Source organism: Dermacentor albipictus, chromosome 5, assembly GCF_038994185.2.
Source record: "Dermacentor albipictus isolate Rhodes 1998 colony chromosome 5, USDA_Dalb.pri_finalv2, whole genome shotgun sequence".
NCBI lineage: Eukaryota > Metazoa > Arthropoda > Arachnida > Ixodida > Ixodidae > Dermacentor > Dermacentor albipictus.
The window spans coordinates 31,915,414-31,932,551 of NC_091825.1; the positions used below are offsets into that span (position 1 = coordinate 31,915,414).

The 17,138-nt window shown below is 47.9% G+C and overlaps 1 protein-coding gene across 2 annotated transcripts in view; it reads right to left on the minus strand.

Moving 5' to 3' along the window:
- LOC135913828 (uncharacterized) overlaps positions 1-3,828 on the minus strand; it is a 43,301-nt gene extending 39,473 nt beyond the window's left edge. Inside the window, exon 1 of one of the 2 annotated variants that reach the window (XR_010568122.1) lies at positions 3,735-3,828. Coding sequence is in view for 1 of the 2 variants with exons in the window: in XM_070538344.1 (XP_070394445.1) it covers positions 3,735-3,766 (32 nt within the window). In the remaining variant the exon portion in view is untranslated. The remainder of the gene's footprint in view (positions 1-3,734) is intronic. The other variant, XM_070538344.1, reaches the window with a different exon arrangement.
- Between the last annotated feature and the right edge of the window lie 13,310 nt (positions 3,829-17,138).

The window sequence follows — 17,138 nt, forward strand, 5'->3', positions numbered from 1 at the left end:
TGCTTTTTAAGAGGGGGGTATTGACACGTGTACTTATCTTTATCGGGCGACCACGTTTCGCCGTTTAAGAAATGTAATCGCACAGTGCGGCACGCGCCTGCATGTATCCGAAGTTTCTGGAAAGTTATCGATGCTTCTACTTGGCTGTCTGTTGTCGCCGAACCTTGTGTTATCTGATTTCATCGTGTGACGCGAATGGTGTAGAACTTTGTGGAAGGCACGCGGGCCCGAACGATTAGTCTGGAACATTCGACGACTGCTGTATAAAAGCCGACGCGCTTGACCCGCTGATCAGATTTTAGACGATCGCCGACCGTGTTCGCCGCTATCGTTGTGCTGTAAGTGTAGCCTCTTTTGTGGGCACAGGTTCGCCCAATAAAAGTTAGTTTCGTGTTTCACAGTATTTCCACTGTGTTCTTTGACGTCACGACCACGTGACAATATGTTAGGCTAATGGCTGGGCGAGGCTGGTAGTCAACAGTTTGCCCTCCTATTCAATTAGCCTTTGATCATCAGCAAGACAAAGATGCCCTATGTCAGTGCTTGTTTTACTTGTTTTTAGAGAAACCTCGTACGCGAATTCTGAAGGAACAAAATTTTCAAGGGTTGAAATTTCCGCATTAGGAGATTCGAGTTGTTGCATATGCAGACGACGTGAGGTTTTCTTCTAATTATGAAAAGACTGCAAAGGCTGTTCTTGCAACATTGCAGATTGCGAGCAATGTCAACGTCATAAGTGACCTACAACTGTGTCGCCAGAATCTATTCAACCTGTGCCACCTCCTCATTCGCCCTTGGAAACTGTTAAAGTTGACCTTCTAAGCCCCTTTCCACAATCACACAACGACAACCGAAGGGTAGTCGTATTCATCAACCATCTGATCGGCTACGCAGAAACTGCCCCAATATCAGCTGCAACGCCATTCCAGGTATCACAGTTCATGTTTCCCTTTGTAATTTTGGGGTATGGTCCTCCACGTGTGGTCTCACGTGGGCGTCAATTTGTCGCTGATGTTATCGACGAGATCTTCCGCTTGTCTGCCTGCCAATTTCGCCATGCCTCATCATATCACCCACAGACCAATGGCCTCGTAGAACTGACCAACAAGACTCTCAAGAAGATGATATCCATGTTGATTCTAAAAACAAAAAACAGGGACGAAGTGCTACCTACGCGTACAACACCGCGACGCATGACACCACCGGTGACATTCCATTCTATCTTTACGCTCGCTCTCCTCGCAGTTCCCTCGGAACTATTCTTCGTTTAATATACCTCGGCCACCGAGCCGCTACGCCGCGTAGAAGAGGACCGTTGTATCAGACTACGCAATGTTATGATTGGGGGGTCAATACCATCGCTCGTGATCGGTTGTCAAGATTGGAGTCGGGCATGAATTAGAAGGTAGCTGGCCCATGCCGTCGTCCAACTTATCCACGCTGAGAACGTTGATGAAGGGAACGACTGCTTCTCATCGAGAACGAGGAATAAGGGTTTATTTACAGTATTTATATGAGCCTAACATGACTGTTTGAGAAAGTACATCAGTCTAACATGACTGCTTGAGAGAGAGAGTCCTGAGCAGCCGCACAACAGCGGTTTTTAAACACTCGGTCCTCTCCCGATACAAGGTGACGTGAACGTTCGTTCAGTTATTTTGAACAGGCCACCTCTCTCCGGGACGGGTTACACACACACACGCATACACACAGGTGCGATGGTCCGGAGCCGACGTCAGAGGGGCTTCGTAGAACTCGGAGCCGTTCCGGGTAGCGCGTTGTCTTGCGTGTTGATCGATGCGTGGGAAGTAGCCTGCGTCGGCGTTCCCGCGTCAACTCCCCCACCCGTAGCAGATCAGGTCAGCGTTGCGCACAAAGCCTGCTTCGTCGAACTCCGTCAGTCACAACGGCGACGAGGCTAGAGCGTAACGGTGACGGTTTCAGCACAAAGCCTGCTTCATCGAACGCATCCTAGCTGAAGCGACGGAGAGTGGGGAATGCGCGTATTGTTCATGACACAAAGTCGAATTAGCCACACCGTGGCTAGAGGTTGGCGACGGAATTCCAAGATGAGGTTGCCACCACTGGCATAAATGGCTGGCAAACTTGCACTGCAGCTGGCCGTTCTTAACAGCACTCGGGCATCCCAGCAGCGTTCAAAGACGCGCTACGGCACCCGCCGTGAACATGTTCCTTCCACTGAAGGAGACCTCGTGTGGCTTTGGACGCCGTTTCAGAAGTTCTCGTTTCGCTACTCCGGTCCGTTCGTCATTCTTGACTCCCTCATCGATGTCACGTATGTAATGATTCGACTCAGAAGTACTGCTCGCCGCTCGAGCAAGGCACACGACTTACGTTACGCGACTCAAGGTTTACCACCATCGATCCTCTGACTGAATCGCCCGGTGGGCATCGTCTGCAAACGGGGAAATGAAACGCTCTAACGGAAGGCAGAAGAGGAAGATAAAGTGCACTGTGGTAGTGTCGCCGCAGATAAGCTTCCTGGTGCTACCATCACCCATCCTGTAAATAAACGCGACCCATCGTGACAATCTTTAGGCACACCATCTGTAGTTTCGTTGCGTATTTCCGCAGTCAACAGAGACAGAAATCGGGACATTTGCAGCAGTACCAGAGACAGCTATACGTATACGTCGGCTCGTTACATATGTCAGTGTGTGCGGTCCTGTGAGAAGCTATGTTAAGTGTCGCCGTCTCGTACAAAACATTTACTGACAGATGCACCCAAATACAACGCATACGATTGAAGTGTCGAATATGGGTGCAATATTGTAAGGAATACAGCAACAGGCTGATGTTCAGGGTAAGGTCATCATACATACGTTAGCGGTATGCGCTGACGTATGTATGCTACGCTAAACTACTCTGTATATACCTAGTCTTGGCTAGAGCACATTTCTTTGTAGAGAATGAACACGTCCCTGTCAAATCACGAATGGCAATGCTGTGTCATTTTTCTGACGCTTATCTACGTGTGCCTGGATACACAATCCCAATTTTTGTCACTTTCCTCACTTCAGACAGTTTGAGCTAGGGTAGAAAACTGAACAGCTCGCATAATTCCAACGTAACGCATCGCATAGTCGTAGTTGCGTTATATATGGTTTTCCAGCTAATGTTATTCAAGCTTTTCAATGAAAAGATAGTAAAAAATGGTGCAAAATACGTTTTTAAGACCTGCTGTGTACAGTTACCACACATTTAGCACCAAGCACTTTAGGTCTTATAATTGTTACTTCCACGGTACTTTTAAAGTTTTTTTCTTTTAACAGCTTAATATATGCACTTTAGATACACGGTAGATACGCGGTAGATACCAGAGCCTTACCTATAGTAAAGCGGCGTCATGAATGCTTTGGTTGCAGGATCGTGAATCCTCATGCTAAACATGATGTAATGTGAGATTGCGTAGAATCTTACAGGAAAAGTGGCACTTTTCCATTCTTTAATTAAGGGCCAGACTACTCTTTTTACGGCCATTTTGTTGGCTGTCAGTCAAGGTAACAAAAATACACTTTCGGGGCATGTGAGGCTATAGGACGGCGAGCGATTTGGCCCATACATTCCTGCTTCTTCAGCCAGTAGCCTCAGTATTCTTGCATACAAGGCTGAAGCGTATGCATGCAATTCACTGATGAAAGTTAATTACCAAAGAATAATGGACAGTTACCTAATGCGTAAAAGACGTGACAGCTACGATAAAAAGATCTTACCTTAAAGACATCCACAGCTCCATCGGCTGCATTCGCAGTCCCGGCGACCAATAAAAGAACTATGCTAGCAAACGTTTTTAACATCATACGTTCCATTACTAAGGCTTGTCGAGTCTCGCCTGTCCAGCGACGTAGGCTTTTATTCCCTGCAATAACTGGCGGTCTGTCAACTGTTGAGCTTTGGAGCAGATGCGTTTTGTATCATGCAACGGATGTTATTAAGTTGTAAATCTCTTGCTGACGTCGTCACGGTGCTACCACTTTTTTGAGGCCAATACCGAATCTTCCTATTTTATTATTTAGTGTATTTATTTGTCTATTTCATTTATTCCTCTCCCTGCATATGCTACAGCGGATGTCGGTGTGGTCGTAGAGTTCAGAATCCTACAAAATCAAAGGCTTCTCGTAAAAAAAAAAGAATGTCAGCAACAAAGATATGAAATATTGCTCTTGGGTTAAATATGCACCATAGGGTTTTAAAAGCAAACTAGGCACGTGCGTAATATGACAGACAGTATGTAAATATTACTAGATATTTTGGGTCGTTCATGCATGAATTACTTCATTCTCAATTTTTTTAATGAGGGCTCTCCATAGACATGACATGAATAATTATAGGACTATATCTTTCACAAGTGCAGCTTCTTCAATGCGGAATTATCAAACCAAGTTATCACTGAAAGTCTTGCGAAATAATTGACAATTAAAAACATCATCTGACGCAAGAATTTTCGCCTTTAACCATTCTCACAGAAGTAATACATCAGTCAAAGTGTAAGCACGACGAAGCTGGGTAACGTTATAGCTTATTTTGTAAAATCGTTCGATAAAATTTACCACCCCATCTTACCGCTGAAGGTGACCATCAGTTTATACAGTGAGTACACATATACTGAATTCAACATTACATTATTTGTCAAATATAAAGCGACTCCATCTTCTCAATTTCTATTTCTTCTCCTGAACTTTATCCTGCGAGTAAAAGCGTCCTGGTGTTTCCCTCCAACTGTCTACAGCCATCCAGTGACGGCGCTCTTGGCATCAAGATAGAGGGCGAGCCTGGGGCCAGGATCCGCGCGGACGCACGTTCTCCGTTTTTCTGCCCCACACATTTATTCATTTATTTATTTATCTATATATTTATTTATTTATTTATTTATTTATTTATTTATTTATTTATTTATTTATTTTAACGATTTTACTGGGGTGCTGCTAGCGATGTGGATAGCCACATTTATTTATTTATGTACCTCAAAATACCCCTGCTTCGAGGTTTTACAGTAATAATGGTTAAGCGCACATAGAAACAACTCGATAGCTGGAAATAGCCGCTAATTACAAGAATGCAAAGTAAATGTGAATAACAAATGCAAACAACATGTAAATACAGTACATGCATAAGTAAAATAAATAAATGTAGACATGTGTAATATTTAGCGCAATGAAAAAACTATTTAGTTCACTTGATGCATATATATGAAGATTTAAATGCAGCGCATTGCAAAATATAAAGGGTGAGCGAGGCATAACACTATATACTATTGTCCTCCAGAGCCACATTAAATTTATGAAATTCGGTGTTGTTTATCTGGAATGGCACCTGGAAAATTACAACGTGTGCCCAGAAGCTACAGCTGGCTTCCGGCGTTGGCGCTCATCCATAGATAATGTCATCGATGTCGTCACGTTTGTTCAACAATAAAAACGTCGGCAGCGACTCACTGCGGCACTCCTTCTTGACATAAAAGGCACCTAGTATAAGGCAGCACACTGTGCCATTGTAGAAGCTCTGATTGAAGCCGGAATCTGTCGCCGCACTTCTCAGTGGCTATGCAGGTATTTGCCCGACAGACATTTTTTCGTGAATACGGAGGATGGCGGCATAACTCGCCTCCAAACATGCTGTGGAGTTCCGCAAGGTGGGGTGTTCAGCGCGACACAATACAAACTAAGGCTCGTTGGCCTAGTCAGATGCTTTCCCAACACAGTTGAAGTATCCATCTATGCTGACGGCATCTGTAGCTGGGCGTCTGGTGCAACGCGACTGCAGGTACGAGCAATGCCACAGGAGGCAGTAACGTTAAAATCATGTACTTGCGAAAACAGAGCATAGGGCTGTCTTCAGAGAAATGCTGCCTTGTTAGAATCACTCGGAATGCAACGGGGTCTTACTCTGTAAGTGTCAATAGGCAAACACGCAAACACGCAAATTGCAAACACACGCAAACACCATTTTTAGAGATAATTATGGACGGCGACCTATGATGAAGCCCACACGTTTCGTACTTAAAGAGGAGGTTGGCTACAACAAAACACCGCATCAACTTTCTCGGCGGAAACTGATGGGACACCTCAGTGTGGTTAATGCTGGAGCTTTATAATGCCTTGTTCCTCGGTTTAGCAAGATACAGCCTCCCTGTGCTAAGCAACAACTGCAAAACGCACCTGAGTGTACTCCAGCGAATACAAGCTCAAGCCATAAGGAGATGTTTCGGTGTACCGAAGTGTGCGTCTACAGCGGCAGTGATTGTCACAGCGCGAGATCACGCAATGTCAGCGTGCTAAGCCATTGACGCTCTCGTAGAACATACTCGGCGCGTTTCCCGACTACCTCCTTACCCTCTTGATTCTTTACCTCCAGTAAGGTGACACACAACTATCAGTCTTATAATTGCTGCCAATCGTACCTCCTTGCCACCGAACTAAATGCCTGCAGCAAGACCATTCTCACCTTTGTGGTGCATCCACCAACCTGAAATACGCCTCACCATTCCAGGAATCCCAATGAAAGCTAACATGCCGTCGTTTGTCCTGAGACAGGCCACATTAGGACTTTTACATGAAGTGCACAGTGCGGCGTACATGTTCACATTGATGGCTCAGTCACACCTACAAGCTCAGCTGCCGTGGTGGTGATTCCAGTAAGATCCGTCCAAGTACACCTAAAATCGTCTCATTCATTATGAACTACAGCTGCTGAACTGGCAGCCCTCCGTGCGGCTCTTTATTTCGCCTAGGAAGAACTACCCCATACATGGTCAATCTTCTGTAATTCTAAGGCAGCCCTCCAGAGTCTCAGCACTGCGCCATCGATCACAATGACCAGCCCATTGCAAAGATTAGGCAAGTCCACCATCGCACAGTTGACGAAGGACACGATGTCAGTGGTTCTCTATTCACTGTGGCATACATAGCCATGATCGAGCGGACGCAGCTGCCGAATCTGTTCATGACGGAGTCAACTCCTCTGTAATTCCTCTTTCGAAAGCCGACGGAACGAAGAGCTTTCTGCGGTATCACGCTACATAACATTGGCTCAATGAAATTCACCCGAGTTCACAAAGCGCGTGAAAGTGCGCGCCGTCATACCCAGGAGCTTAACTTACAGCTTGATATTGCTTGCGACCTTCCACGACATGACTGCACCCTTCTAGTCCGTCTATGGCTTGAAGCAGCATTTTAAAATTGTGAGATTGTGCAGAGGTGGCGAGCCCGCTCATGCGGTTAGCAAAGAAAGGGGTACCCAATAGCGTACCCTGGTCAGAGGAAGCTCAGACGGCGTTTAAGACGCTGAAACAGTCCCTGTGCGAGGCCGTGGCGCTCAGCACTCCGGACCCATCTGAGCCCTACTGGCTTTTCACAGACGCGTCAGCTACGGCGGCGGGCGCTTGTTTGGCGCAAATGACAGCCGAGGGAAAGGAGAGGCCTATTGCCTTTGCCAGCCACCGCTTCACGCCGACTCAGACGCGATGGTCGACAATTGAGAGGGAAGCGTTTGCTATTATATGGGCCTTAAAGAAGTTTGACTACTGGCTTTTTGGTGCCGAGATAAACGTTGTTTCCGACCACAATCCATTGTCGTACCTTACAACTTCGACTCCACACGGGGCAAAATTGACAAGATGGGCGCTGGCTTTACAGCGATATCACGTGTCAGTGCGACATCGGAAGGGTGTCAGTAATGGTAACGCGGATGCTTTGTCCAGGCTTCACAACAGCTCATGGAAGCCAGCGTAATACTATAGTGCCATGCCAACTGGATGGGCGTGAATGTTCCTGCTCACTTGGCGCTGTATATTGCGGACTTTGTGAGTGCCGATTCAAGACACAGAGACACTAGAGTGCTCTTACAGTTTAGAACTGCAATCGTGTGCTTAATAGTTTGATGACATGTATTGTGTATTTCTTTTTACTCTCTTCTTGCTTTGTTATTTGAAAGTGTTTGTTGTTGTGATGTAATTAGGCTAGGGTGTGTGATTAGAATGTTCATTACGTAATCGCGGCAGTGATTTATCGTATCACTGAGCGAAAATCAGCCCAGTATACTCTTTAGGGGGAACGTGTTAGGCCGCTCATCGTCGAACAGGCAGAATGGACGGCGTAGGGCTGCATGATTGTTTTGTATATACTTTTGCAGTGCCGCGAGTTGCCCGTGCGTTTTGTGAATGGGGAAGCGTCCACCCCCCCAGCGCCTCGGGCGGCAACCGTTTCTGTTGTTGAGGGGTCGGACGGCCCGCGTGGTGTTGGGTGACGAGCCGAGGCGCGCGCCGCCGCGGGGGGCGCGGTGCAGAGGCGGAAAACGGATTCGGAGAACATGCTTTTACGCGGGCTTTGTTGACATTCCGCCGATGGTCATAATAGGGCCACGCGGACAAAGCTCGAGCGGACAAAGGTTGTATACGCGACGTTGTGGCGCCGGCTCTTGAGTCCCCTGCTAATTAGAGACGCAGCTGCTAGCATTGTTGACCACGTCTGGCGCGTACGGAGCGGGGGGTTCACGCCCCTACGCATTCGGGCGGCAGCCACGTGCATCTTGTTTTGAGCGCTGGGGAGAGCCCGCTTGGTGTCGTGTTACAACATGCAGTGCGTGCCGTAGAGAGGGGCGCGGTGCGCATGCGGAGGCCGCGTTCGGAGAATGTCGTTTTAAGAGCACCCGAGTTCGAATGCCGCCAGCGGTAATTATTTTTCTACCAGGAAAAACCTTGAGGGGGACTACGGTACGCGGTGTTGGGACACCAGCGCCCGAGCCCCCTTGCTGGCTAGAAACGCCGCTGAGGTGCGAGATGGCCTCAATAAATCGTGCATGCCTGGCGTGTTTGCCGAGGCCGTCACTGACCACGTGGAAATAGGAGGGGGAGAAGAAGATGTGGGAAGAGGGAAAACAGGGTGGTTTTCCAATAGATTCACTTATGAGAGTAAGCCCATCCCTTTGGGTTGTGGCTTAAGAAACTGTCAACTCTCATTGGCAATTGCTTCCGTGGGATGGGCTAACGACCCTACCGCCCTTTTTCTTTGTCTCTTTCCCCTATAACAACCGAGACGAGGTGCTTGTTCCTCAGTCTAGGCTGTAATCACTAAACCTGATAGAACAGTAAGACTCCGTACGATGCAACGCTAGTCTGGGCCGTAACCACTTAGTGGTAGAACAGTGAGACTCGGTTGATCGTATGTAGTGACAGTTGTCCTAGGCTCTAACTTAAGAGAAAGTAGAAGAGTAAGGCGCTGTTTACTTGTGTGTTTTGTATCAGTGTTCTTTTGCTAACTCTGTATTTGACTGTGTAAATATTTCCGTTGCAATATATCTTCAAGTTTTGTTACCTCCAACCTGCCTCCTGCTTCATCAACGCCGATAAACACCTTGAAGAGACTTTGGTCGACTTCAAGGAGAAAAGAACAATCAAAAACTTAACTGGGGGCTTATTCGGATTGTAAAGCAGCAGCGACAAACGCAGCACTAGCGGGTAGGGCGCAGCCAGAGAGTGAACTAGGTACGAGCCACACGATGGCGACGGGGCCTTTAAGCCTGTCAGTCTTCTTCGTCACAATCACCCCCGGAATTGAAGAATGGCGACCTACGAAGAGGTGAGCGGAGCTTGATACGGCTTCAGCCGGTGAGTGTGCACAGTGTCTAGTCCCCGACAGCGCAGATCGGGAGATGGTGATACGGGTTCGACTACGTAATTAAGTGGTGATTGTTGTGCAACCACGTGGTAGGGCCTGTGGTACTCCGGGAGGAGCTTTGACGAAAGGCCAGGAGCAGCAACAGGCGGGACCCGAAACCACCCGAAGGAGTCGATGGGGAAGAGGTGAGGTATTGGGCTGAGGTCATGACGCTCTTTTTGGCGGCACTGTTGTGCAGTCGTCATATAACAGGCCAGTTGTTGGCGTTTCTCGGCGCACTGAGCGACCGCAGACACAGGTGAGACACAGGTAAGCATTCCAGCCGGTACGGGAGAACCGTATCAAGGGTGCTGGAGGGATTGCGGCCGTAAAGCAGAATGAATGGCGAGAATCTGGTAGTGGCTTGAGACGCAGTGTTATAGGCGTGTGTGCCGAATAAAAATACGAGATCCCAGTTGGAGTGATCAGAGCAGTTGTAAAGGGGGTTTATTCGGGTCGTAGAGCAGCAGCGACAAACGCCGCACCAGCAGGTAGGGCACAGCCAGAGAGCGAACTGGGTACGAGCCACGCGATAGAAACGGGGCCTTTCAGCCTGCCGATCTCCTTCGTCACACTAGGAACGCTTTCGCAGACTACATGACAGTACCCACAGATATGACCTCAAGGGCAGATACGACCTCAGTTGAGGTCATCGCAGAGTGATATAGCCGGACAGGGTTTAGGGTTGATAACTTTCCAGAATTGTTTAGTGCTGTTTGGTAGCATTGCCGGTAATGTGGGTGACAAGAAGGAGCGTTTAGATTTTTCGGCAAGAAAATTAAGTTCCTTTTTTTTTATTATGAAATACCTACTTCATATGGTACCCGCCGTGGTTGCTCAGTGGCTATGGTGTTAGGCTGCTGAGCACGAGGTCGCGGGATCGAATCCCGGCCACGGCGGCCGCATTTCGATGGGGGCGAAATGCGAAAACACACGTGTACTTAGATGTAGGTGCACGTTAAAGAACCCCAGGTGGTCGAAATTTCCGGAGCCCCCCACTACGGCGTGCCTCATAATCAGAAAGTGGTTTTGGCACGTAAAACCCCATAAATTATTACTACTTCATATGGAAAGTATGGTAGATTGTTTTCCGGGACGAAATACTTTTAGATTCTGCGCGTTTTAGTCGTTTAAGAGGCTGGCGAACCGCAGTGAAGCTAGACGCTCTGTTATGGTGACGGTGGGGGCGTATATGTCAACCAATTTTATTTTATCTTGCATACGGATCAGTTTGGCTCGGCTCAATGTAGAGAAAAGTGTTTCATTAAATTTTTACAAAGGTTGTTTATTTCCTTCTTAATGGCACCATAGTAACCTTTATCATAAAGTGTTAAGGTATTTATTTGCGGTTTAATGCATGCTAGGTCTCAAGAATATGTACCTTTAAGCACTCGCCACCGCTGAGGCCAGATGAGTGAGTAGTGGAATGTGATCGGGATGGGTTGTGAGCATGAGGTCTCGTACGTTGTGCGAACATAGTCTTTATGACAAGCTGAGATAAACTGAAACTGAGGCCCCTATTAATAAAATTGCGTCTGATGGAACGCTTCCACGCCGCGAGGGCGAGATCATTTCACGTTACTGAGGGTAAATTGAAATCTCCGAGCAATAGTAACGCTGCGCGGGGCCGTGATACGAGCAGAGCATGTAGCACATCATGGCATTCGTTGACGAAGTAATAGCCAGTGTCCGGAAGCCAGTGACACGCGCCTAAAATGAGGGGAGGGTGGAGAGCTTGCGAACATATAAAGATGATTGCTACATCCCTTTGGCTAACAAAGTGATAGGACCGTAAGCTCTGGTGAGTTGCAATTAGGACGGCCCCTCCCCTCCTGTTAACGTGGTCGCGCCAAAATATGCGAAAGTCTGGTAAGCGAGCAACGATTTCGGAATCGTCAATGGAATTATGCAACCACGTTTCAGTATGTGCCATTATCTTGCTTGCTGTAGTGTCAATTGCGTTATGCAAAGAATCAAGTTTCGATAACATACTCGAAATGTTAGGGTAAGGAAACGCACACAGGTTCTTTTCTTGAGCGAAGGACAGCCTTTAGCTATAAGGGTGACCTGGGAAAACTTTCCGAGAACCCAGGTCGTACAAGAACGTCGAAGTTCGAATGTTGAGTTTCTTGTGGCGTAGATCGAAGTGCTTGTCCTGTGCTCATGCGAACTCAACTAAATGCTTACGGGCCATCAGAGTGGCGACAGAACAGTCATCGGAAATGCTGCGTGGAAAGCGCTTGAGTGTTCTGGCACATCATAGGACAGTATCCTTGAGTTTGAAGAGGTCAAATCTGACGACGAACGGCTTATTGTTATTTGGCTGAACAGACCCAAACCGATGTGCCCGTTAAGTATCCAGGGGCTGCACGTGAACCTGAAGGTTCTCAGAAGAAAGTTTGTTTACCGGCATTTCTAATTGCTTCCACGCCTCCCAACTCGAGTCACCAAGGCCAAAACATAGTAGAGTCACTCAGCGAGCCCTATCTTCGTGATCATCCGTTCTTCGCTCGATTTCGACTTCATCCGATTTTCGACGCAAGATATTTCTCACTTCCAATGGGGCCCAACCATTGGCTACTTCGTCCTTTATTTTCGTGATGAATCAACCGTGACCTTCAATTTTAGATATCGTTTTATTGGTCCCGAAAGTAATTTTATTGTGTCCTACCGCAGCCGGCCACCGAGGCTCTCCTCCGTTACTACAATGAGTGTTGGGAGAAAGGAGAACTGCCTGCTGTGTGGAAACACTCCGACATCACCATGATCCCCAAGCCCAACAAACATCTCAGCTTGGAGAACCTACGCCCAATCTCCCTCACCTCGCGCGCGGGAAAGTTTTTCGAACATATGGTGCACGACCGCATTACCCAGTACCTGGAGGACAACGGCCACCTACCAGACACCATGTTCGGCTTCAGGCACTACCTCTCAACGAAGGATGTTCTCCTACAACTGAAATAAGGCCTTCTAGGTCACCTAAACAATCGAAGCAAGAGAGAGAGAGAAAATAATAAATGAAAGGTAGGTAGGTTAACCAGGACTGAGCCCGGTTGGCTACCCTACACTGGGCAAAGGGAAAAGGGGGACGGAAAGATTAAAAAAAGAGAATGTCCACTGGGGATATCAGTCGGTCACTCAGTCCGGATCACAGACGCTGACTCAATCCGGTAGCCTTCAAATATCGCCGAAGTGCTTTTGTAGCTTTTGTAGCTGCGATACGCGAGGCGATTGTCCCAAGATCTTGTTCAAGGTGAACGGCTTTCTATCTAGCTGATTGAGAGCTGTGCAGAGGTCTTGCCTTTCATTTTCAAAAGATGGGCAGTTGCACAGAAGGTGTTCTATGGTTTCCTCGACACCGCAGGCATTGCACTCGGCGCTATCAGCCATTCCAATCGGAAAGCATATGAATTGGTGAATGCGACGCCCAAACGTAAGCGGCACAGCATTGTTTCCTCATTTCACGGAAGACCTGATAACAGCCGCAGTTGCATAGAGGGCTCGAGGGAATGCAATCGATGTTGAGTGAATCCAGGTGTGTACCAATTCTGCAATGTCAAAGAGTGCGCTAGCTTGCCTAAGTGTTAGGCTGAGTCGGTCCGCGATAAAGGTATAGAAACAAGGGTTGCTCCTTCGTGTGCTTTCCTAGCAGCTTCGTCAGTGGGGTTGTTGCCGGAGATACCGCAATGAGCAGGCAGCCACTTAAACACGACGTCGTGTCCTTTCGCGATCATGTGATGGTGCATTTCTTGTATCTCGGACACGAGTTGTTCACATGACCCGAGACGAAGAGATGAGAGAAGACATTGTAAGGCCGCCTTCGAATCGCAGAATATTGCCCACCTATTACCAGTTGCTTATTAATATAATCAACGGCACCTCGGATGGCAACAGGCTCCGAACCGGAGGATGTTGTCAAGTGAGAAATCTTGTACTGGATGCTCAGTGATCTTGATGGTATAACCACTGCGCTGGAGGAGCTGGTTTGAGTGGAAGAGCCTTCCATATATATGTGGACTCGATCAAAGTAGAAAGTGTGCAAGCAATCCAGAGCTGCTTGCTTCAAGGCCAAGGTAGGCAGGTCGGTCTTCTTTCTTACCCTTGGAACCGTAAGACGCACTTGAGGTTGTTTTAAACACCACAAAGCTGAGGTTGAACGTGCTGTCGGCGTGAAGCCCGATGGTAAGGAGGCACGATGGATGCTGACCTTGTTGGAGAAGGGCGCCTGTGGTCGTCTTTCTGGCAGGCACGGAAGAGAGCTCTACTGCATCCATGAAACATGACGAACGTGGGCTCTAAGCGCTTCGGTGCTAATGTGAGTCGTGATCGGAGGGTCTTGAGCCATTACAAAGGTTCCTGCTGTTCAGGTGCTCGGTGGGAGGCCTAGGCAATCATGTAGTGCCTGCGCCTGCACGTTCTGAAGTTCTCGAAGATTTGACTTGAATGTTTTAGCAAGCACGGGAGAGCTATAGCGTAGGAATCCGATGAAAAGTGCTCAATATAACTGTAGCAGGGAGCCCACTGAGGATCCCCATGTTTAGCCGGTGATGAACTTGAAGACGTGAACAATAGATGTGAGCTTCTTCTTTAAGTGGGCAACCTGAGGGCTCCAAGTGAGATCCCGGTCTACAATGACGCCCAAAAACCGGTGATTTCTCTTGTAGGAGATAGGCTGACCATTGATGCATACTGGATAACGAGTCTTCGCTTTTCGCGTAAAAGCGACTAACGCACATTTTTCTGTTGAAATGGTAAGGCCTTGTGTGTGAAGGTAGTCAGATGCCTGTGTTGCTGCTTTCTGTAGCCGTGCGCGAACCTGCAGGCGAGTGACAGCTGATGTCCAGATTGAGATGCCGTCGGCGTAGATTGGGACACTCACTGTTTCCGGTAGGGATTCGGCCAGCCGAAGACGCGTGAGGTTGAAAAGAATAGGGCTCAAAACACCGCCTTGGGGAACGCCTCGGCATGTGTAGTGGTCCGTAGTCGGACCATCTTCCGTACTTACGAACAAGGACGTTTGTGTCAAGTAGTTTCTGAGCCATTGATATACTCGCCCTCCTAGTTCAATTGTCAAAAGCGCGTCTAGAATGGTTTGATGGGTAACGTTGTCGTAAGCGCCTTTCACACCAAGAAAGAGTGCTACTGATAATCACTTCCTACATTTTTGTGGTTCTACAGGTGATACTAGATCGATGACACTGTCAATCACTGAACGACCTCGTCGAAATCCCGCCATAGAGTCAGGGTAAGTTTTGTGGTGTTAAGGTATCATTCGAAACTCATGAGGATCATACGTTCCATCAGCTTCCCGACGCAGCTGGCAAAAGCTATGGGCCGATACGATGCCAGCTCAAGCGGTGACTTTCCGGCTTTTAGAAGCGGTACCAGGTGGCTGCGTTTCCATTCCTGTGGGACGACACCATCTTGCCATGAACTAATAAAAAGGCTGAGGAGTTCTCTTCGTGCTTCTCGACCTAGGTGGCGCAAAGCAGTATATGTTATGCCATATGGCCATGGTGAAGACGAACACCTGCAGAGTGCCATAGCAACTTCTAACTCTTCCATAGGGTATGGAGCGTCCATACTTGCATCTCGTGGGCCGGGGATGTTGCCTAAAACCATGTCAGGGACTAAAACTGTACCGCCGGCGACTTTCGCACAAAATTCTTCTGCGACGTCTATCTCGCGGCGGTTTTGATAGAGAGAAAGGGCGTTAAAAGGGTGTCGTTGCTGGGGGCTCGAGCAAAGACCCCGTAGGGTACGCCACACACGGAACAATGGCTTGCGGGGGTCCAGTGAGTCGCAAAAGCATTTCCATCTTTGATCCGCTAGCTTAACCATTCGGCGTTTGATCTGCTTTTGCATGCGGCGAGCTTCTCTGAGGTCAAGAATTGACTTCGTGCGCCTGTACCCCCTTTCAGCTCCGCGATGTAGTGCACGAAGCATTTTCAATTCAATGTCATTCGCTGTACGCTTTGATGAATGTGTGAAGCAGTGTGTACAATCTTGCATAGCGTCTGCAATTATGTCTTCTAATCTGCGTGCGATGTGTGTCTTGCATGTGTCTTCTACACGATCTTGAAAAACTGACCAGTTGATTTGGCGAGAAACAACCGGTAATGTGGCGTCTAGTCCATCGATTCTCACATAGGCAGGAATATGATCACTTCATTGGTTTCAATATCAATGAACCACTACGCACTCAACGTCAGGCAACGTGACACCAAAGTCAAGGCAGCTGCTGTACGTAGTTCCTCGCAGAAATGTCGGGCTTCCGTCATTTAGAAGATACAGGTTGGGGCCTGATGCAAAGGATATTAGGGACCTGCCCCTTGAATTCATCCTGGAGCTTCCCCATATATTGTGGTGAGCGTTGAAGGCCACTGCTATTATCCAAGGACCGGGAGTAGCAGCCATAATATCTTCCAGTCTTTTTCTATCAAACTGACTTGTTGTGGAAAGGTAGACGCCAGTAAGATTAAAAACAGCTTCTTCTTTTTCACAGTAGCATAGACGTATTGTTTGCCGTCGTGTGGCGCTACGTGTTGGGAGAAATACGTAAGGTCCTTGCGAATGTAAACCAGAACCTTACTACTACGGACACACGTGTTTGAAACAAAAGATTCATATCCTGATAGTCTTATGGAGGCTGATAAGGTTGCTTCACAGATGAACAGTATAGGAAAATGGTTTTCAAATACGAACTGTCGAAAATCCGAAATACGGATTTTCAGGCCCCTCGCATTCCATTGGAATATGGAGGCACTTCTGACATCATCCCAGAATGATCGTTGTTGTTGTCGATGAGCCATGGTTCTGCTGTAGAAGTGCTCAAGCACTGGACTTCTGAAGGCTCGCCAGAGCCGGGCTGATGGCATCCAGCACTTGCAATACACTTCGACCTGTTGGTGTCTGTAGCTTGTCCAGAAGAACACGAATAGCACTCACCAGAGAACTGATCATAACAACAATTTGTTGATCTTGGTCCGCCGATTTATCAGGAACAGACGAAGTGTCCCCTGCTGTAGAGGTATCATTTCGCTCAGTTGGGGCATGTAGCCTCCGGAGTGCAGGCCATGCGTCAGCAGCCGTGCTGTTCGATGCACCTTTGTCCTTTGAGCTAACTGCGTTTGGCCTAAGTGGAAGAGTGGGTGGTAATATACGTGTGTGGCGTTCTGCAGAGGCTTTGGAGGCTCTTGATTGACGTCGGCGACGTGATCGTCGTCGCTTAATAAATGTTGCTGCTTCTCGGTGAGACGAGTGGTCTCTATTTTCTTCAATATTTGCATTTCCTTTCGAATCAAAGGACATTCCTTCGAAGATGCATCGTGAGGGCCGCTGCAGTTGGTGTACTTCAGTACACTGGCCTCGCATGTGTTTGTGGTGTGGGGCCCAGTGCAGCGAGAACAGACGGTAGTGTTATTGCACACAATACTCACATGGACAAGCTTCATGCACGTCCAA